The 23,651-nt window shown below is 55.5% G+C and overlaps 1 protein-coding gene across 2 annotated transcripts in view; it reads left to right on the top strand.

Moving 5' to 3' along the window:
* SLC2A4 (solute carrier family 2 member 4) overlaps window positions 1-19,273 on the top strand; it is a 63,762-nt gene extending 44,489 nt beyond the window's left edge. For both annotated transcript variants that reach the window (XM_072131987.1, XM_072131986.1), the window contains exons 6-11: window positions 1,174-1,336; window positions 7,716-7,903; window positions 12,447-12,551; window positions 12,959-13,060; window positions 13,141-13,344; window positions 18,873-19,273. In XM_072131987.1, the coding sequence (XP_071988088.1) occupies window positions 1,174-1,336; window positions 7,716-7,903; window positions 12,447-12,551; window positions 12,959-13,060; window positions 13,141-13,344; window positions 18,873-19,076 (966 nt within the window). In that variant the 3' untranslated portion in view covers window positions 19,077-19,273. The remainder of the gene's footprint in view (window positions 1-1,173; window positions 1,337-7,715; window positions 7,904-12,446; window positions 12,552-12,958; window positions 13,061-13,140; window positions 13,345-18,872) is intronic.
* Window positions 19,274-23,651: the final 4,378 nt, after the last annotated feature.

Below are 23,651 nucleotides of genomic sequence, written 5' to 3'. Positions count from 1 at the left end.
ATCTCCCCCTCCTGAATTTCGCCCCTCCTGTATCTCCCCCCTCCTGTATCTCCCCTCCTGTATCTCCCCCTCCTGTGTCTCCCCCTCCTGTATCTCCCCCCTACTGTATCTCTCCCTCCTGTATCTCCACCCTCCTGTATCTCCCCCTCCTGTATCTCCCCCCTCCTGTATCTCCCCCTCCTGTATCTCCCTCTCCTGTATCTCCCCCCTCCTGTATCTCCCCCTCCTGTATCTCCCCCTCCTGTATCTCCCCCCTCCTGTATCTCCCCCCTCCTGTATCTCCACCCTCCTGTATCTCCCCCTCCTGTATCTCCACCTCCTGTATCTCCACCTCCTGTATCTCCACCTCCTGTATCTACACCTCCTGTATCTACACCTCCTGTATCTACACCTCCTGTATCTACACCTCCTGTATCTACATCTCCTGTATCTCCACCTCCTGTATCTCCACCCCCTGTATCTACACCTCCTGTATCTACACCTCCTGTATCTCCCCCTCCTGAATTTCGCCCCTCCTGTATCTCCCCCCTCCTGTATCTCCCCCTCCTGTGTCTCCCCCTCCTGTATCTCCCCCCTACTGTATCTCTCCCTCCTGTATCTCCACCCTCCTGTATCTCCACCCTCCTGTATCTCCCCCTCCTGTATCTCCCCCCTCCTGTATCTCCCCCTCCTGTATCTCCCTCTCCTGTATCTCCCCCCTCCTGTATCTCCCCCTCCTGTATCTCCCCCTCCTGTATCTCCCCCCTCCTGTATCTCCCCCCTCCTGTATCTCCACCCTCCTGTATCTCCCCCCTCCTGTATCTCCACCCTCCTGTATCTCCCCCCTCCTGTATCTCCACCCTCCTGTATCTCCCCCCTCCTGTATCTCCACCTCCTGTATCTCCCCCCTCCTGTATCTCCACCTCCTGTATCTACACCTCCTGTATCTCCCCCCTCCTGTATCTCCCCCCTCCTGTATCTCCCCCCTCCTGTATCTCCCCCCTCCTGTATCTCCCCCCTCCTGTATCTCCCCCCCTCATGTATCCCCCCTCCTGTATCCCCCCTCCTGTATCTCCACCCTCCTGTATCTCCCCCCTCCTGTATCCCCCCTCCTGTATCTCCCCCCCCCTCCTGTATCTCCCCCTCCTGTATCTCCCCCCTGCTGTATCTAATGTCCTCTCTCTCTGCTCCTAGGTCCTGGGTTTGGACCTTCTCCTCGGCACCAGTGCTCGGTGGCCGGCGCTCTTTTGGGTCACATTGATCCCGGCGGCTCTTCAGTCGGTCTTGTTGCCCTTCTGCCCCGAGAGTCCTCGGTTCCTGTACATTGTGTGTGAGCAGGAGGGCCAGGCCCGAACCAGTGAGTCCTTCATCAGAACCTCCCGCTGCATGTAACGGTTCTGGTACTGAGGCCGCAGACGCACAGGAGCCAGGACCAATGACAGGGATGAGGCCCGGGATTGTCCTCTCCTGGGGTAGATGGGCCCAATTTACCAGCACACACTGACCGAGGTACCTACCTCACCAGGCCCAATTCACCAGCACACACTGACCGAGGTACCTACCTCACCAGAACACAGGCCACACTGACCGAGGTACCTACCTCACCAGGCCCAATTCACCAGCACACACTGACCGAGGTAACTACCTCACCAGGCGCAATTCACCAGCACACACTGACCGAGGTACCTACCTCACCAGGCCCAATTCACCAGCACACACTGACCGAGGTACCTACCTCACCAGGCCCAATTTACCAGCACACACTGACCGAGGTACCTACCTCACCAGGCCCAATTCACCAGCACACACTGACCGAGGTACCTACCTCACCAGAACACAGGCCACACTGACCGAGGTACCTACCTCACCAGGCCCAATTCACCAGCACACACTGACCGAGGTAACTACCTCACCAGGCGCAATTCACCAGCACACACTGACCGAGGTACCTACCTCACCAGGCCCAATTCACCAGCACACACTGACCGAGGTACCTACCTCACCAGGCCCAATTCACCAGCACACACTGACCGAGGTACCTACCTCACCAGGCCCAATTCACCAGCACACACTGACCGAGGTACCTACCTCACCAGGCCCAATTCACCAGCACACACTGACCGGGGTACCTACCTCACCAGGCCCAATTCACCAGCACACACTGACCGGGGTACCTACCTCACCAGGCCCAATTCACCAGCACACACTGACCGGGGTACCTACCTCACCAGGCCCAATTCACCAGCACACACTGACCGAGGTACCTACCTCACCAGGCCCAATTCACCAGCACACACTGACCGAGGTACCTACCTCACCAGACCCAATTCACCAGCACACACTGACCGAGGTACCTACCTCACCAGGCCCAATTCACCAGCACACACTGACCGAGGTACCTACCTCACCAGACCCAATTCACCAGCACACACTGACCGAGGTACCTACCTCACCAGGCGCAATTCACCAGCACACACTGACCGAGGTACCTACCTCACCAGGCCCAATTCACCAGCACACACTGACCGAGGTACCTACCTCACCAGGACCAAATTCACCAGCACACACTGACCGAGGTACCTACCTCACCAGGCCCAATTCCCCAGCACACACTGACTGAGGTACCTACCTCACCAGGCCCAATTCACCAGCACACACTGACCGAGGTACCTACCTCACCAGGCCCAATTCACCAGCACACACTGACCGAGGTACCTACCTCACCAGACCCAATTCACCAGCACACACTGACCGAGGTACCTACCTCACCAGGCCCAATTCACCAGCACACACTGACCGAGGTACCTACCTCACCAGGCCCAATTCACCAGCACACACTGACCGAGGTACCTACCTCACCAGGCCCAATTCACCAGCACACACTGACCGAGGTACCTACCTCACCAGGCCCAATTCACCAGCACACACTGACCGAGGTACCTACCTCACCAGGCCCAATTCACCAGCACAAACTGACCGAGGTACCTACCTCACCAGGCCCAATTCACCAGCACACACTGACCGAGGTACCTACCTCACCAGACCCAATTCACCAGCACACACTGACCGAGGTACCTACCTCACCAGGCCCAATTCACCAGCACACACTGACCGAGGTACCTACCTCACCAGACCCAATTCACCAGCACACACTGACCGAGGTACCTACCTCACCAGGCGCAATTCACCAGCACACACTGACCGAGGTACCTACCTCACCAGGCCCAATTCACCAGCACACACTGACCGAGGTACCTACCTCACCAGGACCAAATTCACCAGCACACACTGACCGAGGTACCTACCTCACCAGGCCCAATTCCCCAGCACACACTGACTGAGGTACCTACCTCACCAGGCCCAATTCACCAGCACACACTGACCGAGGTACCTACCTCACCAGGCCCAATTCACCAGCACACACTGACCGAGGTACCTACCTCACCAGACCCAATTCACCAGCACACACTGACCGAGGTACCTACCTCACCAGGCCCAATTCACCAGCACACACTGACCGAGGTACCTACCTCACCAGGCCCAATTCACCAGCACACACTGACCGAGGTACCTACCTCACCAGGCCCAATTCACCAGCACACACTGACCGAGGTACCTACCTCACCAGGCCCAATTCACCAGCACACACTGACCGAGGTACCTACCTCACCAGGCCCAATTCACCAGCACACACTGACCGATGTACCTACCTCACCAGGCCCAATTCACCAGCACACACTGACCGAGGTACCTACCTCACCAGGCCCAATTCACCAGCACACACTGACCGAGGTACCTACCTCACCAGAACACAGGCCACACTGACCGAGGTACCTACCTCACCAGGCCCAATTCACCAGCACACACTGACCGATGTACCTACCTCACCAGGCCCAATTCACCAGCACACACTGACCGAGGTACCTACCTCACCAGGCCCAATTCACCAGCACACACTGATCGAGGTACCTACCTCACCAGGCCCAATTCACCAGCACACACTGACCGAGGTACCTACCTCACCAGCACACACTGATCGAGGTACCTACCTCACCAGGCCCAATTCACCAGCACACACTGACCGAGGTACCTACCTCACCAGGCCCAATTCACCAGCACACACTGACCCAGGTATCTACCTCACCAGGCCCAATTCATCAGCACACACTGACCGAGGTACCTACCTCACCAGGCCCAATTCCCCAGCACACACTGACCGAGGTACCTACCTCACCAGGCCCAATTCACCAGCACACACTGACCGAGGTACCTACCTCACCAGGCCCAATTCACCAGCACACACTGACCGATGTACCTACCTCACCAGGCCCAATTCACCAGCACACACTGACCGAGGTACCTACCTCACCAGACCCAATTCACCAGCACACACTGACCGAGGTACCTACCTCACCAGGCCCAATTCACCAGCACAAACTGACCGAGGTACCTATCTCACCAGGCCCAATTCACCAGCACACACTGACCGAGGTACCTACCTCACCAGGCCCAATTCACCAGCACACACTGACCGAGGTACCTACCTCACCAGAACACAGGCCACACTGATCGAGGTACCTACCTCACCAGGCCCAATTCACCAGCACACGCTGACCGAGGTACCTACCTCACCAGGCCCAATTCACCAGCACACACTGACCGAGGTACCTACCTCACCAGAACACAGGCCACACTGACCGAGGTACCTACCTCACCAGGCCCAATTCACCAGCACACACTGATCGAGGTACCTACCTCACCAGGCCCAATTCACCAGCACACACTGATCGAGGTACCTACCTCACCAGGCCCAATTCACCAGCACACACTGACCGAGGTACCTACCTCACCAGGCCCAATTCACCAGCACACACTGACCGATGTACCTACCTCACCAGGCCCAATTCACCAGCACACACTGACCGAGGTACCTACCTCACCAGGCCCAATTCACCAGCACACACTGACCGAGGTACCTACCTCACCAGAACACAGGCCACACTGACCGAGGTACCTACCTCACCAGGCCCAATTCACCAGCACACACTGACCGATGTACCTACCTCACCAGGCCCAATTCACCAGCACACACTGACCGAGGTACCTACCTCACCAGGCCCAATTCACCAGCACACACTGATCGAGGTACCTACCTCACCAGGCCCAATTCACCAGCACACACTGACCGAGGTACCTACCTCACCAGGCCCAATTCACCAGCACACACTGACCCAGGTATCTACCTCACCAGGCCCAATTCATCAGCACACACTGACCGAGGTACCTACCTCACCAGGCCCAATTCCCCAGCACACACTGACCGAGGTACCTACCTCACCAGGCCCAATTCACCAGCACACACTGACCGAGGTACCTACCTCACCAGGCCCAATTCACCAGCACACACTGACCGAGGTACCTACCTCACCAGAACACAGGCCACACTGACCGAGGTACCTACCTCACCAGGCCCAATTCACCAGCACACACTGACCGAGGTACCTACCTCACCTGACCCAATTCACCAGCACACATTGACCGAGGTACCTACCTCACCAGAACACAGGCCACACTGACCGAGGTACCTACCTCACCAGGCCCAATTCACCAGCACACACTGACCGAGGTACCTACCTCACCAGGCCCAATTCACCAGCACACACTGACCGAGGTACCTACCTCACCAGGCCCAATTCACCAGCACACACTGACCGGGGTACCTACCTCACCAGGCCCAATTCACCAGCACACACTGACCGAGGTACCTACCTCACCAGGCCCAATTCACCAGCACACACTGACCGAGGTACCTACCTCACCAGGCCCAATTCACCAGCACACACTGACCGAGGTACCTACCTCACCAGGCCCAATTCACCAGCACACACTGACCGAGGTACCTACCTCACCAGGCCCAATTCACCAGCACACACTGACCGGGGTACCTACCTCACCAGGCCCAATTCACCAGCACACACTGACCGAGGTACCTACCTCACCAGGCCCAATTCACCAGCACACACTGACCGAGGTACCTACCTCACCAGGCCCAATTCACCAGCACACACTGACCGAGGTACCTACCTCACCAGGCCCAATTCACCAGCACACACTGACCGAGGTACCTACCTCACCAGGCCCAATTCACCAGCACACACTGACCGAGGTACCTACCTCACCAGGCCCAATTCACCAGCACACACTGACCGAGGTACCTACCTCACCAGGCCCAATTCACCAGCACACACTGACCGAGGTACCTACCTCACCAGAACACAGGCCACACTGACCGAGGTACCTACCTCACCAGGCCCAATTCACCAGCACACACTGACTGAGGTACCTACCTCACCAGGCCCAATTCACCAGCACACACTGACCGAGGTACCTACCTCACCAGGCCCAATTCACCAGCACACACTGACCGAGGTACCTACCTCACCAGGCGCAATTCACCAGCACACACTGACCGAGGTACCTACCTCACCAGGCCCAATTCACCAGCACACACTGACCGAGGTACCTACCTCACCAGGCCCAATTCACCAGCACACACTGACCGAGGTACCTACCTCACATGACCCAATTCACCAGCACACACTGACCAAGGTACCTACCTCACCAGGCCCAATTCACCAGCACACACTGACCGAGGTACCTACCTCACCAGAACACAGGCCACACTGACCGAGGTACCTACCTCACCAGGCCCAATTCACCAGCACACACTGACCGAGGTACCTGCCTCACCAGGCCCAATTCACCAGCACACACTGACCGAGGTACCTACCTCACCAGACCCAATTCACCAGCACACACTGACCGAGGTACCTACCTCACCAGGCCCAATTCACCAGCACACACTGATCGAGGTACCTACCTCACCAGGCCCAATTCACCAGCACACACTGACCGAGGTACCTACCTCACCAGGCCCAATTCACCAGCACACACTGACCGAGGTACCTACCTCACCAGGCCCAATTCACCAGCACACACTGACCGAGGTACCTACCTCACCAGGCCCAATTCACCAGCACACACTGACCGAGGTACCTACCTCACCAGGCCCAATTCACCAGCACACACTGACCGATGTACCTACCTCACCAGGCCCAATTCACCAGCACACACTGACCGAGGTACCTACCTCACCAGGCCCAATTCACCAGCACACACTGACCGAGGTACCTACCTCACCAGGCCCAATTCACCAGCACACACTGACCGAGGTACCTACCTCACCAGGCCCAATTCACCAGCACACACTGACCGAGGTACTACACACAGAGGCCTCACCTCACCAGGCCCAGTTCTCGGCTCCACAGCCCTTTGGCAGGTCTCTTCCCCCAGGTGGAGCCATGGTGGGACGTCTGCACCGGGTCCTTCTGCAGAACTTCCAGCTGCTGCTAATTAAACTTATCAGACTGACCCAACTTTCCCAGTTCTGCCTTCTACTCAGCTTTTCCATGGGAAAAATACACATTCCTGGGCAGACTCTGCTTGAGTGGCCGCTCTCGGGGCTCCGTCCCGTGGACCTTTATCTTGTATGTGGCCACTAACAGGTCACAGAACTGGGTCCATCCGTTTCTTCTCAGGGGAAACACTTTTCCTCACTTTAGTCAACAATCCATTTGTCCTAAAAAGTGAAAAAACAAAAAAATCCAATGTGGATTGAACGTGGATCCAGTCCTGCCCTCCTGTGCTATATGCTGTATTCTCCTGCTGTCTCTCAGGTCTGCGGCGTCTCACGGGGCTCCTGGATGTCTCAGACGCGCTCTCAGAAATGAAGGATGAGAAGAGACAGATGGACGCACAACCAAAGGTTTCCATCCTACAGATCTTCCGCTCCCGGACCTACAGACAACCCATAATTGTGGCCATCATCCTGCAGCTCTCCCAGCAGCTGTCTGGCATCAACGCGGTGAGCCCCGACCATCCCCATAGCCTCCGGACGTGATGAAAGAAAATGCACCGCACGCTGCAGCTTCTCCTCTCCTCCTCCCTGCACACTGCAGCTTCTCCTCTCCACCGCACACTGCAGCTTCTCCTCTCCTCCTCCCTGCACACTGCAGCTTCTCCTCTCCACCGCACACTGCAGCTTCTCCTCTCCTCCCTGCACTGCACTGCTCCTTCTCCTCTCCACCGCACACTGCAGCTTCTCCTCTCCACCGCACACTGCAGCTTCTCCTCTCCTCCCTGCACCGCACTGCAGCTTCTCCTCTCCACCGCACACTGCAGCTTCTCCTCTCCTCTCCTCCCTGCACCGCACTACAGCTTCTCCTCTCCTCTCCTCCCTGCATCGCACTGTAGCTTCTCCTCTCCACCGCACACTGCAGCTTCTCCTCTCCTCCCTGCACCACTCCTTCTCCTCTCCTCCCTGCACCGCACACTGCAGCTTCTCCTCTCCTCCCTGCATCGCACACTGCAGCTTCTCCTCTCCTCCCTGCACCGCACACTGCAGCTTCTCGTCTCCTCCCTGCACCGCACACTGCAGCTTCTCCTCTCCTCCCTGCATCGCACACTGCAGCTTCTCCTCTCCTCCCTGCACCGCACACTGCAGCTTCTCCTCTCCTCCCTGCACCACACACTGCAGCTTCTCCTCTCCTCTCCTCCCTGCACCGCACGCTGCAGCTTCTCCTCTCCTCCCTGCACCACACACTGCAGCTTCTCGTCTCCTCCCTACACCACACACTGCAGCTTCTCCTCTCCTCCCTGCACCGCACACTGCAGCTTCTCCTCTCCTCCCTGCACCACACACTGCAGCTCCTCCCCTCCTCCCTGCACCACACACTGCAGCTTCCCCTCTCCTCTCCTCCCTGCACCGCACACTGCATCTTCTCCTCTCCTCCCTGCACCGCACACTGCAGCTTCTCCCCTCCTCCCTGCACCGCACACTGCAGCTTCTCCTCTCTTCCCCCCTGCACCGCACACTGCAGCTTCTCCTCTCTTCCCCCCTGCACCGCACACTGCAGCTTCTCCTCTCCTCCCTGCACCACACACTGCAGCTTCTCCTCTCCTCCCTGCACCACACACTGCAGCTTCTCCTCTCCTCCCTGCACCGCATGCTGCAGCTTCTCCTCTCCTCACTGCACTGCACACTGCAGCTTCTCCTCTCCTCCGTGCGCCACACACTACAGCTTCACCTTTCCTCCTCCCTGCACCGCACACTGCAGCTTCTCCTCTCCTCCCTGCACCACACACTGCAGCTTCTCCTCTCCTCCCTGCACCGCACACTGCAGTTTCTCCTCTCCTCCTTGCACCGCACGCTGCAGCTTCTCCTCTCCTTCCTGCACCGCACACTGCAGCTTCTCCTCTCCTCCTCCCTGCACACTGCAGCTTTTCCTCTCCTCCCTGCACCACACACTGCATCTTCTCCTCTCCTCCCTGCGCCACACACTGCAGCTTCTCCTTTCCTCCTCCCTGCACCGCACACTGCAGCTTCTCCTCTCCTCCCTGCACCACACACTGCAGATTCTCCCCTCCTCCCTGCACCACACACTGCAGATTCTCCCCTCCTCCCTGCACCACACACTGCAGCTTCTCCTCCCTGCACCACACACTGCAGCTTCTCCTCTCCTCCCTGCACCACACACTGCAGCTTCTCCCCTCCCCCCTGCACCGCACACTGCAGCTTCTCCTCTCCTCCCTGCACTGCAAACTGCAGCTTCTCCTCTCCTCCCTGCACCGCACACTGCAGCTTCTCCTCTCCTCCCTGCACCGCACACTGCAGCTTCTCCTCTCCTCCCTGCACCGCACACTGCAGCTTCTCCTCTCCTCCCTGCACCGCACACCGCAGCTTCTCCTCTCCCCCTGCACCGCACACTGCAGCTTCTCCTCTCCTCCCTGCACCGCACAATGCAGCTTCTCCTCTCCTCCCTGCACCGCACAATGCAGCTTCTCCTCTCCTCCCTGCACCGCACACTGCAGCTTCTCCTCTCCTCCCTGCAGCACACACTGCAGATTCTCCCCTTCTCCCTGCACCGCACACTGCAGCTTCTCCTCTCCTCCCTGCACCGCACACTGCAGCTCCTCCTCTCTTCCCTGCACCACACACTGTAGCTTCTCCTCTCCTCCCTGCACCGCACACTGCAGCTTCTCCTCTCCCCCTGCACCGCACACTGCAGCAACTCCTCTCCTCCCTGCACCGCACAATGCAGCTTCTCCTCTCCTCCCTGCACCGCACAATGCAGCTTCTCCTCTCCTCCCTGCACCGCACACTGCAGCTTCTCCTCTCCTCCCTGCAGCACACACTGCAGATTCTCCCCTTCTCCCTGCACCGCACACTGCAGCTTCTCCTCTCCTCCCTGCACCGCACACTGCAGCTCCTCCTCTCTTCCCTGCACCACACACTGTAGCTTCTCCTCTCCTCCCTGCACCGCACACTGCAGCTTCTCCTCTCCTCCCTGCACCGCACACTGCAGCTTCTCCTCTCTTCCCTGCACCACACACCGCAGCTTCTCCTCTCCCCCCTGCACCGCACACTGCAGCTTCTCCTCTTTTCCCTGCACAACACACTGCAGCTTCTCCTCTCCTCTCTGCACCGCACACTGCAGCTTCTCCTCTCCTCCCTGCACCGCACACTGCAGCTTCTCCTCTCCTCCCTGCACCGCACACTGCAGCTTCTCCTCTCCTCTCTGCACCGCACACTGCAGATTCTCCCCTCCTCCCTGCACCACACACTGCAGCTTCTCCTCCCTGCACCACACACTGCAGCTTCTCCTCTCCTCCCTGCACCACACACTGCAGCTTCTCCCCTCCCCCCTGCACCGCACACTGCAGCTTCTCCTCTCCTCCCTGCACTGCAAACTGCAGCTTCTCCTCTCCTCCCTGCACCGCACACTGCAGCTTCTCCTCTCCTCCCTGCACCGCACACTGCAGCTTCTCCTCTCCTCCCTGCACCGAACACTGCAGCTTCTCCTCTCCTCCCTGCACCGCACACCGCAGCTTCTCCTCTCCCCCCTGCACCGCACACTGCAGCTTCTCCTCTCCTCCCTGCACCGCACAATGCAGCTTCTCCTCTCCTCCCTGCACCGCACAATGCAGCTTCTCCTCTCCTCCCTGCACCGCACACTGCAGCTTCTCCTCTCTTCCCCCCTGCACCGCACACTGCAGCTTCTTCTCTCCTCCCTGCACTGCACACTGCAGCTTCTCCTCTCCTCCCTGCACCACACACTGCAGCTTCTCCTCTCCTCCCTGCACCGTACACTGCAGCTTCTCCTCTCCTCCCTGCACCGCACACTGCAGCTTCTCCTCTCCTCCCTGCACCGCACACCGCAGCTTCTCCTCTCCTCCCTGCACCGGACACTGCAGCTTCTCCTCTCCTCCCTGCACCGCACACTGCAGCTTCTTCTCTCCTCCCTGCACCGCTCCTTCTCCTCCCTGCACCGCACACTGCAGCTTCTACTCTCCTCCCTGCACCGCACACTGCAGCTTCTCCTCTCCTCCCTGCACCGCACACTGCAGCTTCTCCTCTCCTCCCTGCACCACACACTGCAGCTTCTCCTCTCCTCCCTGCACCGCACACTGCAGCTTCTCCTCTCCTCCCTGCACCGCACACTGCAGCTTCTCCTCTCCTCCCTGCACCGCTCCTTCTCCTCCCTGCACCGCACACTGCAGCTTCTCCTCTCCTCCCTGCACCGCACACTGCAGCTTCTCCTCTCCTCCCTGCACCGCACACTGCAGCTTCTCCTCTCCTTCCTGCACCGCACACTGCAGCTTTTCCTCTCCTCCCTGCACCGCACACTGCAGCTTCTCCTCTCCTCCCTGCACCGCACACTGCAGCTTCTCCTCTCCTCCCTGCACCGCACACTGCAGCTTTTCCTCTCCTCCCTGCACCGCACACTGCAGCTTCTCCTCTCCTCCCTGCACCGCACACTGCAGCTTCTCCTCTCCTCCCTGCACCGCACACTGCAGCTTCTCCTCTCCTCCCTGCACCGCACACTGCAGCTTCTCCTCTCCTCCCTGCACCGCACACTGCAGCTTTTCCTCTCCTCCCTGCACCGCACACTGCAGCTTCTCCTCTCCTCCCTGCACCGCACACTGCAGCTTCTCCTCTCCTCCCTGCACCACACACTGCAGCTTCTCCTCTCCTCCCTGCACCGCACACTGCAGCTTCTCCTCTCCTCCCTGCACCGCACACTGCAGCTTCTCCTCCCTCACATCCTGGAGCAGAACTCCACCAAGAGAGGACCTGGGAGCAGTACAACTGACAAATACTATTCTAGGCTTTTGAATGTGGCTGCATTTTATGTATATGCTTAGTAGTAAAGCCAAAAAATTAGTAGAGTCTAAATTATTGAAATTGAGGAGCTTTAAACTGAAGTTTGGCTTCCTAACCTGGTTATGAATCTGCTCCTCCCCCTGCAGGGTTATGCTATAGACTATAAGTCAGACCCCCACCCTGCAGGGAGATACACGCTCATCCAAAATCCATCTTGTTGGTTTAAACCTTGTATCTATGACAGATCTTCTACTACTCTACTGACATCTTCTCTAAAGCCGGGGTGGAGCAGCCGATCTACGCGACCATTGGAGCGGGGATTGTGAATACGGCATTTACAGTTGTGTCGGTGAGTGTTGGGGTCTTATCTAGTGATCACCTGACAGCCAAGCATTACTCCGTCCTTTGCCGCTAGTACATACATGATGTGTTTGTTGAGATGACTGCCTTCTCTATGGGGCAGGGGTAACTCTAGGTCAAAGGAGAGGGTTGGGATCATCTATTGCTGGCCCAGGCCCCCAAACTGGAAACCAACAGAGTAACTGAGTCCCAAAGTACTAGCCCCGGTCCTGAGTACACGCACTGGCCCCGGTCCTGAGTGCGCGCACTGGCCCCGGTCCTGAGTACATGTAGTAGCCCCAGAGTACTAGTCGTGACACAGTCCTAGAACCTAGCGGTAGAGCCTTCTTATAGAGCACGATCCGATGTGCACCCTATCGCTGTGGTCATCCTGCGCCTCTTCTGTCTCCTCTGCAGCTCTTCTTGGTGGAGCGGGCTGGACGAAGGACCCTGCACCTTGTAGGTCTTGCTGGGATGATCACGTGTGCGTTACTGATGACGACTGCCATGGTGTTACAGGTGAGACCCGGTGCACTGAAATGGCACCCAGAGAACATGCAAGGAGACCATGTAACTGTTATGTTTCCTCCATACCGCAGGAGACGATGCCTTCCATCAGTGCGCTCAGCATGGCAGCCATTTTTGGATTTGTGGCGTTCTTTGAGGTTGGTCCTGGTCCCATTCCTTGGTTTATTGTGGCAGAACTTTTCAGCCAAGGACCTCGGCCTGCCGCTATGGCCATTGCCGGATGCACAAATTGGACCTCCAACTTCCTCATTGGAATGGGTTTCCCCTATGTAGCGGTAAGTAGCCGGGTAGCAGGGCCCAAGTGATAATAGCTGCTCTTACACACTATGGCAAAGGCTCCTGGTAAACCCAGAATGCAGGGGACGCATAAGACCCCCGTAGTTCCTATAGGTGTCATACACAAATCACCTTAAATGTCAGGTCCAGCGCCCATTTATCTTTACATGTAGAGATGTATTTGGGGGCACTGACTTCACACGATCACAGAGCAGTCTGAGAGGGAGGGGGAGCCAGATAACTTGTACCCAGTATGGCTGGGCAGTGGTACCCCCCACGCCGTCATCAGTGGATATTAAACGTGGATGTTGTGTGACTGGGTCCGTTCACAAGCATTAGTTATTTACAAAAAAGGTCCCTGGGGACCTCACTGAGACCCATTGGTCTAAAACTTAACTTTTAATGTGTTCAAACAATAAAAAGTCTTAATTGGATTGTTTAAACCTATTTGAAAACACACAATTAAAATTTCTACAAATCCGTGGTGTGGGATCTATTATTGTGAGTCCAGTTAGAGTGGAATTGTCTATCATTTCAATTCAATATAGGGAGGACCGCTAGATGTCGCCAGTAAATTGGTTCTGGTTTATTGAATCAATAATATTTTCGTTAGTTTTGCAACATAGTTGCTATAACTGTGGTCACTGATGTAGCAATGTGCTAGCGTTGGCTGACTTCCAAGTCACCGTTCATTGGTATATCCACTAGAGCGCTCCCTATCTGTATATATTATATCTCACACACCATATCAATGCTATCTAAAAAGAGAACAATAGCCCCCCCCCCCCCGACATGTTTCGCCAAAACGATGGCGTCCTCAGGGGTGCCGGGGCCATGGATTTGTAGAAATTTTAATTGTGTGTTTTCAAATAGGTTTAAACAATCCAATTAAGACTTTTTATTGTTTGAACACATTAAAAGTTAAGTTTTAGACCAATGGGTCTCAGTGAGGTCCCCTACACCTACTCCTGGCGGATAATTCTCCAGACCTCATAATGTCATGCTGGGGACTTTCCCCCATTATAGAGCAAAGCAGCTGCTCCTCACCACTGGGATCCTGCAGGGATTCAGGCCAATGCCACCAATGAGGAGTCCTGTGCCAAAGAGCAAAACACCCAAGACATTCAAAGATCCCAAAAGCCAAACACAGAAGACTTTGGGGAACCACCCCTCATTGTATAAACCCCTGAACAGAGCACCCCCTAATGGTCAGCATGGTAGGAGTATCCGGCTTGAGTTGTTGCAGGACCTCTGCACCCCCCTAGTGGTCAGCCCACATCAGTGCATGCCCGGGGTAACCAGCTTGTCTTCTCCTTGCAGGACCTCTGCACCCCCCTAGTGGTCAGCCCACACCAGTACATGCCTGGGGTAACCAGCATGTCTTCTCCTTGCAGGACCTCTGCACCCCCCTAGTGGTCAGCCCACACCAGTGCATGCCCTGGGTAACCAGCATGTCTTCTCCTTGCAGGACCTCTGCACCCCCCTAGTGGTCAGCCCACACCAGTGCATGCCTGGGGTAACCAGCATGTCTTCTCCTTGCAGGACCTCTGCACCCCCCTAGTGGTCAGCCCACACCAGTGCATGCCCTGGGTAACCAGCATGTCTTCTCCTTGCAGGACCTCTGCACCCCCCTAGTGGTCAGCCCACACCAGTGCATGCCCTGGGTAACCAGCATGTCTTCTCCTTGCAGGACCTCTGCACCCCCCTAGTGGTCAGCCCACACCAGTGCATGCCCGGGGTAACCAGCTTGTCTTCTCCTTGCAGGACCTCTGCACCCCCCTAGTGGTCAGCCCACATCAGTGCATGCCTGGGGTAACCAGCATGTCTTCTCCTTGCAGGACCTCTGCACCCCCCTAGTGGTCAGCCCACACCAGTGCATGCCCTGGGTAACCAGCATGTTTTCTCCTTGCAGGACCTCTGCACCCCCCTAGTGGTCAGCCCACACCAGTGCATGCCCTGGGTAACCAGCATGTCTTCTCCTTGCAGGACCTCTGCACCCCCCTAGTGGTCAGCCCACACCAATGCATGCCCTGGGTAACCAGCTTGTCTTCTCCTTGCAGGACCTCTGCACCCCCCTAGTGGTCAGCCCACATCAGTGCATGCCTGGGGTAACCAGCATGTCTTCTCCTTGCAGGACCTCTGCACCCCCCTAGTGGTCAGCCCACACCAGTGCATGCCCGGGGTAACCAGCTTGTCTTCTCCTTGCAGGACCTCGGCACCCCCCTAGTGGTCAGCCCACACCAGTGCATGCCCGGGGTAACCAGCATGTCTTCTCCTTGCAGGACCTCTGCACCCCCCTAGTGGTCAGCCCACACCAGTGCATGCCCTGGGTAACCAGCATGTCTTCTCCTTGCAGGACCTCTGCACCCCCCTAGTGGTCAGCCCACACCAGTGCATGCCCTGGGTAACCAGCATGTCTTCTCCTTGCAGGACCTCTGCACCCTCCTAGTGGTCAGCCCACACCAGTGCATGCCCTGGGTAACCAGCATGTCTTCTCCTTGCAGGACCTCTGCACCCTCCTAGTGGTCAGCCCACACCAGTGCATGCCCGGGGTAACCAGCATGTCTTCTCCTTGCAGGACCTCTGCACCCCCCTAGTGGTCAGCCCACACCAGTGCATGCCCTGGGTAACCAGCTTGTCTTCTCCTTGCAGGACCTCTGCACCCCCCTAGTGGTCAGCCCACACCAGTGCATGCCCTGGGTAACCAGCATGTTTTCTCCTTGCAGGACCTCTGCACCCCCCTAGTGGTCAGCCCACACCAGTGCATGCCCTGGGTAACCAGCTTGTCTTCTCCTTGCAGGACCTCTGTGGCCCCTAGTGGTCAGCCCACACCAGTGCATGCCCTGGGTAACCAGCATGTCTTCTCCTTGCAGGACCTCTGCACCCCCCTAGTGGTCAGCCCACACCAGTGCATGCCCGGGGTAACCAGCTTGTCTTCTCCTTGCAGGACCTCGGCACCCCCCTAGTGGTCAGCCCACATCAGTGCATGCCCGGGGTAACCAGCATGTCTTCTCCTTGCAGGACCTCTGTGGCCCCTAGTGGTCAGCCCACACCAGTGCATGCCCTGGGTAACCAGCATGTCTTCTCCTTGCAGGACCTCTGCACCCTCCTAGTGGTCAGCCCACACCAGTGCATGCCCGGGGTAACCAGCATGTCTTCTCCTTGCAGGACCTCTGTGGCCCCTAGTGGTCAGCCCACACCAGTGCATGCCCTGGGTAACCAGCATGTCTTCTCCTTGCAGGACCTCTGTGGCCCCTAGTGGTCAGCCCACACCAGTGCATGCCCGGGGTAACCAGCTTGTCTTCTCCTTGCAGGACCTCTGCACCCCCCTAGTGGTCAGCCCACACCAGTGCATGCCCTGGGTAACCAGCATGTCTTCTCCTTGCAGGACCTCTGTGGCCCCTAGTGGTCAGCCCACACCAGTGCATGCCCGGGGTAACCAGCTTGTCTTCTCCTTGCAGGACCTCTGCACCCCCCTAGTGGTCAGCCCACACCAGTGCATGCCCGGGGTAACCAGCTTGTCTTCTCCTTGCAGGACCTCTGCACCCCCCTAGTGGTCAGCCCACACCAGTGCATGCCCTGGGTAACCAGCATGTCTTCTCCTTGCAGGACCTCTGCACCCCCCTAGTGGTCAGCCCACACCAGTGCATGCCCTGGGTAACCAGCTTGTCTTCTCCTTGCAGGACCTCTGCACCCCCCTAGTGGTCAGCCCACACCAGTGCATGCCCGGGGTAACCAGCTTGTCTTCTCCTTGCAGGACCTCGGCACCCCCCTAGTGGTCAGCCCACATCAGTGCATGCCCGGGGTAACCAGCATGTCTTCTCCTTGCAGGACCTCTGTGGCCCCTAGTGGTCAGCCCACACCAGTGCATGCCCTGGGTAACCAGCATGTCTTCTCCTTGCAGGACCTCTGCACCCTCCTAGTGGTCAGCCCACACCAGTGCATGCCCGGGGTAACCAGCATGTCTTCTCCTTGCAGGACCTCTGTGGCCCCTAGTGGTCAGCCCACACCAGTGCATGCCCTGGGTAACCAGCATGTCTTCTCCTTGCAGGACCTCTGTGGCCCCTAGTGGTCAGCCCACACCAGTGCATGCCCGGGGTAACCAGCTTGTCTTCTCCTTGCAGGACCTCTGCACCCCCCTAGTGGTCAGCCCACACCAGTGCATGCCCTGGGTAACCAGCATGTCTTCTCCTTGCAGGACCTCTGTGGCCCCTAGTGGTCAGCCCACACCAGTGCATGCCCTGGGTAACCAGCATGTCTTCTCCTTGCAGGACCTCTGCACCCCCCTAGTGGTCAGCCCACACCAGTGCATGCCCTGGGTAACCAGCATGTCTTCTCCTTGCAGGACCTCTGCACCCCCCTAGTGGTCAGCCCACACCAGTGCATGCCCGGGGTAACCAGCATGACTTCTCCTTGCAGGACCTCTGCACCCCCCTAGTGGTCAGCCCACACCAGTGCATGCCCTGGGTAACCAGCATGTCTTCTCCTTGCAGGACCTCTGTGGCCCCTAGTGGTCAGCCCACACCAGTGCATGCCCTGGGTAACCAGCATGTCTTCTCCTTGCAGGACCTCTGCACCCTCCTAGTGGTCAGCCCACACCAGTGCATGCCCTGGGTAACCAGCATGTCTTCTCCTTGCAGGACCTCTGCACCCCCCTAGTGGTCAGCCCACACCAGTGCATGCCCGGGGTAACCAGCATGTCTTCTCCTTGCAGGACCTCTGTGGCCCCTAGTGCTCAGCCCACACCAGTGCATGCCCTGGGTAACCAGCTTGTCTTCTCCTTGCAGGACCTCTGCACCCCCCTAGTGGTCAGCCCACACCAGTGCATGCCCTGGGGTAACCAGCATGTCTTCTCCTTGCAGGACCTCTGCACCCCCCTAGTGGTCAGCCCACACCAGTGCATGCCCTGGGGTAACCAGCTTGTCTTCTCCTTGCAGGACCTCTGTGGCCCCTAGTGGACAGCCCACACCAGTGCATGCCCGGGGTAACCAGCATGTCTTCTCCTTGCAGGACCTCTGCACCCCCCTAGTGGTCAGCCCACACCAGTGCATGCCCTGGGTAACCAGCATGTTTTCTCCTTGCAGGACCTCTGCACCCCCCTAGTGGTCAGCCCACATCAGTGCATGCCCTGGATAACCAGCTTGTCTTCTCCTTGCAGGACCTCTGTGGCCCCTAGTGGTCAGCCCACACCAGTGCATGCCCGGGGTAACCAGCATGTCTTCTCCTTGCAGGACCTCTGCACCCCCCTAGTGGTCAGCCCACACCAGTGCATGCCCTGGGTAACCAGCATGTTTTCTCCTTGCAGGACCTCTGCACCCCCCTAGTGGTCAGCCCACACCAGTGCATGCCCGGGGTAACCAGCTTGTCTTCTCCTTGCAGGACCTCTGCACCCCCCTAGTGGTCAGCCCACACCAGTGCATGCCCGGGGTAACCAGCATGTCTTCTCCTTGCAGGACCTCTGCACCCCCCTAGTGGTCAGCCCACACCAGTGCATGCCCGGGGTAACCAGCTTGTCTTCTCTTTGCAGGACCTCTGTGGCCCCTACGTCTTCCTGCTCTTTGCACTGTTACTTCTGGGGTTCCTCATATTCACATATTTCCGGGTGCCAGAAACACGGGGGAGGTCATTTGATGAAATCTCTCAGGCCTTCCACAGAACCCACTCTCTGCTGGAGCAAGAAGTGAAGGCCAGCACGGAGCTGGACAGCCTGGGAGGAGAGGAGGAGATGTAAGGAGCAGGTCACTGCAGCACCCACCAGAGCCCTCCCAGGACGTGCCGCCATAACGGGGTGGGGTCTGCCCATACACAGGCCGCAGGGGAAGCTCAGACTACTGGACAATGGGGGGAATGTCACTCAGTATATATTCTTCATGTATAAATGTATATATCTAGCTTTTTTTTGCTGTGTCATTAAAATATTTTACTCAATACGTCAGTGGTGATGGCGGCCGTGAGCGGTACAGGACCCCCAATGGTGTATCAGACAGTGGTCTTTGCTGCTGGTCACATGTACCCCTGCAGGTTCGTTGTTGATATGTGTGGCGATGGAGACTGTTTGTAGAATATAGACCAAACCGTTCCCCGGATGATTTCTACACCTGGTCGGAGGCAAACGTAGATTTGCACAAAACATTAAAAGAAAGTTGCAGCTTTCACATGTAGATTAAGGTGAAAACTCAGGGAACACGGCAGGAACCAGACAACGGCCAAATGTGAAAGGAGGGGCAAAAATATCACAAAAGAGCAGAAAACCATGAAAAGTCACAAAAAAAAAAAAAGAAAGGAATTAGTCCTCAGCGGTAAATCGGTTTCCATAAGTCCCCCATGACGGCCCCTGGAGGTTCCTTCCTCTGTAGGGGCAGGAAATTGAGAGTATTAAAAGGCCCCCCCCAGTGTTACCAAATAACTACACCGTATAGGATCCAACTCAACTTTATTTAGTATGTTGTATTCACATACACAGATAATAACATAAACTTCTTATACAAGTGGGAGGGAATAAACAGGGCCGTCATGGCGGACATGGAAACCGAATTACCAGTGAGGACTAATTCCTTTTTTTGTTAGGGAGGGACCACGGCTTGTAGGACTTTACGGCCGAGGGCCAGATCTTTTGCCATGGCTATATTTAGTCGGTAATGGTTAACAAAGGTGGAATTTGAGCTCCAAGTGGCTGCTCTGCAGATTTCATCAATGGAGGCTCCGCCTCTCTGCGCCCAAGATGTGGAGACTGCTCGGGTAGAGTGAGCCCTCGTCTTCATAGGAACAGGAACACCTTTAAGATCGTAACACTCCCTGATCGCATTTGTGATCCACCGGCCCATAGTTGACTTAGAGGCTTTTCTTCCATTATTTTTCCCTGCAAATTGAACAAAAAGGTTTGAGTCCTTCCTCCAGGGACTTGAGACCTCTAACGTCTAGGAGATGCCACTTCTCCTCCGTAGCATTCTTAGGCTGACGACAGAAGGTTGGCAATGTGATCTCCGGACTCCTGTAACTGATAGATAAGGTTCACAGATCGACAAGGCCTGGAGCTCCCCTATCCTTCTAGCGGATGTGATGGTAACTAGAAATGTCGTTTTAAGCGTTAAAAAACCTATATTATTTCAGTCATTGGGTTCAAAGGGGTTTGAGGTTAACACATCTAAGACCAAGGAAAGGTCCCACTGGGGGGAAGATTCCTTTACGGTAGGTCTTAAGCGGGTACAGGCCTGAAAGAACCTCTTTACCCACCTGTGCTGTATCAACATATGCGCTTCAAGCCGACACCTGGACTCTCAGGGTACTAGGCCGTAATCCCTTGTCGAATCAAGAACCTGGCAGATATTGGGAGAATCTTGGTTAGGTTGGTCTTTTGACCAGGCACAGAATTTTTTCCATATCTTAAGATAAATAGCATGGGTCACAGGCTTCCTACTATCCTCAAAGTCTATTACCTTAAAGGAGAGTCCTCTTGTGTTCAGGAAGGCGCTTTCAGGATCCAGGCTGATAGATTCAGGACCCCTGGTCCCTGGTGCAAGGCGTCTGGAATCTTGGGAAGGATGAAATGAAGGTCTGGAGCCAGCTTTTGTAGAAGCGGAAACCAGCTTTTCTTTGGCCAAAAGGAAACTACTAGAATCAGCTTGGCCGGGCTGGACACTAACTTCTGGAGAATTCTGTTGATCAGAGGAACTGGAGGGAATGCGTAGAGAAGATCCTGATCTCAGGACTGGGAAAAGGCATCCAGACCCCAAGGAACTTCTTTCGGGTTTAGGGAATAGAATTTTTCGACTTTCGAATTTGTCCTGGATGCAAAGAGATCGATAGAAGGGTTTCCCCATCTGAGGACAATCTCCTGGAAGTCTTTGGTGTTCAGACTCTATTGGTGAGGGAGAATAGGTGTCCTGCTGAGGTAGTCCGCTACCTCGTTCTGAGCCTCTCAGATGGACTGCTGAAACTGAAAGAACATTTTCTTCTGCCCAAGAAAATATTCTCTGGGAAATGCTCTGAAGCTTCCTTGACCTTGTTCCGGCCCGTCTCTAAATATGCAACCGTAATTGTATTGTCGGAGAAGATCTTTAGGTGCGTCCCTTTTAGATCCTTGGTACAAGCTTCCAGGGTTTTTAGGACGGCTTTCAGTTCCCTTTTGTTTGAGGATGCGCGAGACATTGAATGGGACCAGAGACACTGAACGTACTTCCCTGGAAGAAGAGCTCCCCACCCTGAGACCCATCCCATCCGTCTGGATCTGGATTATTGGCCAGAGAACCCAGTTCACACCTCTTTGAAGGTGATCGAGATCCTTCCACCAGTCTAAGGATTTTTTTACTGTTGAAGGAATCCTTAGCCGTAAGTTCAGGTGACGGTGATCTCAGTCCCATTGTGACAGGATCCAGGACTGGAGAGGTCTTGTGTGGTTCTGGCAGCAGGCTACACATTGGATGGAGGAAGTCATGGACCCCAGAAGACTCATCGCTGCTCGTATCGAGATGCATTTCATCCTTTGGAAGTCTTTGATTTTCAGAAGTAATTTGTCTACTTTCTCCTGCGGAAGATAAGAAGTTTGGGTTAATGAATTTAAGGATACCCCCAAAAATTCTTTTATAAGATTGGGAACAAGATCGGATTTTTCCAAATTTGTGATCCAGCCCAATTCCTGAAGAACTTCTATTGTCACCTTCTTTTGTTTTTCTAGATGGCTTACCGAGTCTCCCACTAGTAAGAAATCGTCTAGGTATGGGACTACTAGGACTTCTCCGGTCCTCAAGTATTTGACCACTTCTGCCATGACTTTGGTCTTTCTTCAGCTCCCCGAGTCTTTACCAAAGGGTAAGGCTGTAAAATGAAAAGGAGCCTCTTCCCCTGAGGGAGAAATCACCGCAAAACGCAGAAACTGCATGAATTGGAATATGATAGTAAGCTTCTTTCAGATCCACACTACACAAAAATGCATTGCGGTTTATTAAAGGGAGTGGTAGATTTTATGGATTCCATTTTGAACTTGACATGTCACCCATTGTTCAAGATTTGGCTTCTTTATCAGGAAAAGGGGGGAGTAGTGACCGGTACCCTTCTCTTCTGGGGGGACTGGACAAACCACCTCCAGATTCTGCAGGGTAGACACTTGCTCCCAAAGATGATGTGTCAGACTTCTTGAGGACTGCCTGGACAGAAAAAACCGATGAGGAGAAGACAAATTCTTTACGGTAACCATCCTGGATAATGGAAGTCACCCACCTGTTTGTTATGTTCTTCCACTGGGGGAGAAAGTTCTGTAACCCCCCAAACCCCCCCCCCCCCCCCCCCCACGGCGTCATTGCTTCTTTTCTTGTTTGTTCGAGGAACTGAATAGGAATGGCTTATTCTTTCCTCCCCTGGAGCTATTCCAGAAGCCCGGTCTCCAGGAAGATCTCCCCTTATTCTTTGGCTGGTCCTTGTTTTCTCTAAAGCCACGAAAAAACTGCTTTTTTGGTGTAGGTTTAGGTTCAGGAAAACCTTTCTTCTTTGTCAAGAATCTCATCCAGCTCAGATCCGAACAAGAATTCACCTGAAAAAGGAAGGCTGCAAAGATTGGCTTTAGAGCGAATGTCCCCCGACCCTTGTTTTAACCAGAGAGCCCTTCCGGTAGCCTTTGAGAGGGCGGCATCTCTTGAAGCAAAGCGAAGCGACTCTGCCGAGGCATCAGCTAAAAACGCTGTGGCAGATACAAGTAATGGCAGTGAATCCAGAATGTCTTCTCTAGGGGCCTTCCCCGAGATGGTCTTCTAAGCCCCCTCACCAGAAGAGGAGGCTGCGGGATACTGAGGTTGCAGCAATGTTTGTTTTGATTGTCATAGAAGACTCCCAAAGTTTTTTATTGGACTCCCTGTCCATTGCATCTTTAAGTTGCGTGGAATCCTCAAACGGCAAATGCGTCTTTTTTACAACCTTGGTAATAGGAATGTCTACTTTGGGTGCGTTCTCCCATAATTTGGTCTCTTCTGGGTCAAACAGTAAGCCATTTTTAAAGTCTTTAGGGACATTCAACCGTTTGTCTGGCTCTCCACTCGTCAACAACAAGACCCTCTACATTTTCTATAACCGCATCGTTCTCTTCTGTCTCAGTCCCCCAAATAGTTCATCTACCATGGATTTTTCTTCTATTTTATCCTCAATTCTTAGGGTGTCCCTTATCAAGCTATCCAAATCTTCATTGGCAAATTCCGGGTCATTAACCACCTGAGGATGTGAAAAACCATCCTGGTCCTCCGACTCTCTCATATGAGCATGAAGGCTGTTCATCATCCGGGTCTACATATTCGGGACTAATTTGGGGTCTTTTTAAGGG

The sequence above is a fragment of the Engystomops pustulosus genome, unplaced genomic scaffold (assembly GCF_040894005.1).
Source record: "Engystomops pustulosus unplaced genomic scaffold, aEngPut4.maternal MAT_SCAFFOLD_193, whole genome shotgun sequence".
Taxonomy (NCBI): domain Eukaryota; kingdom Metazoa; phylum Chordata; class Amphibia; order Anura; family Leptodactylidae; genus Engystomops; species Engystomops pustulosus.
The sequence above is the reverse complement of the archived record's forward strand: the minus strand, read 5'-3'. Positions and strand labels throughout refer to the sequence as shown.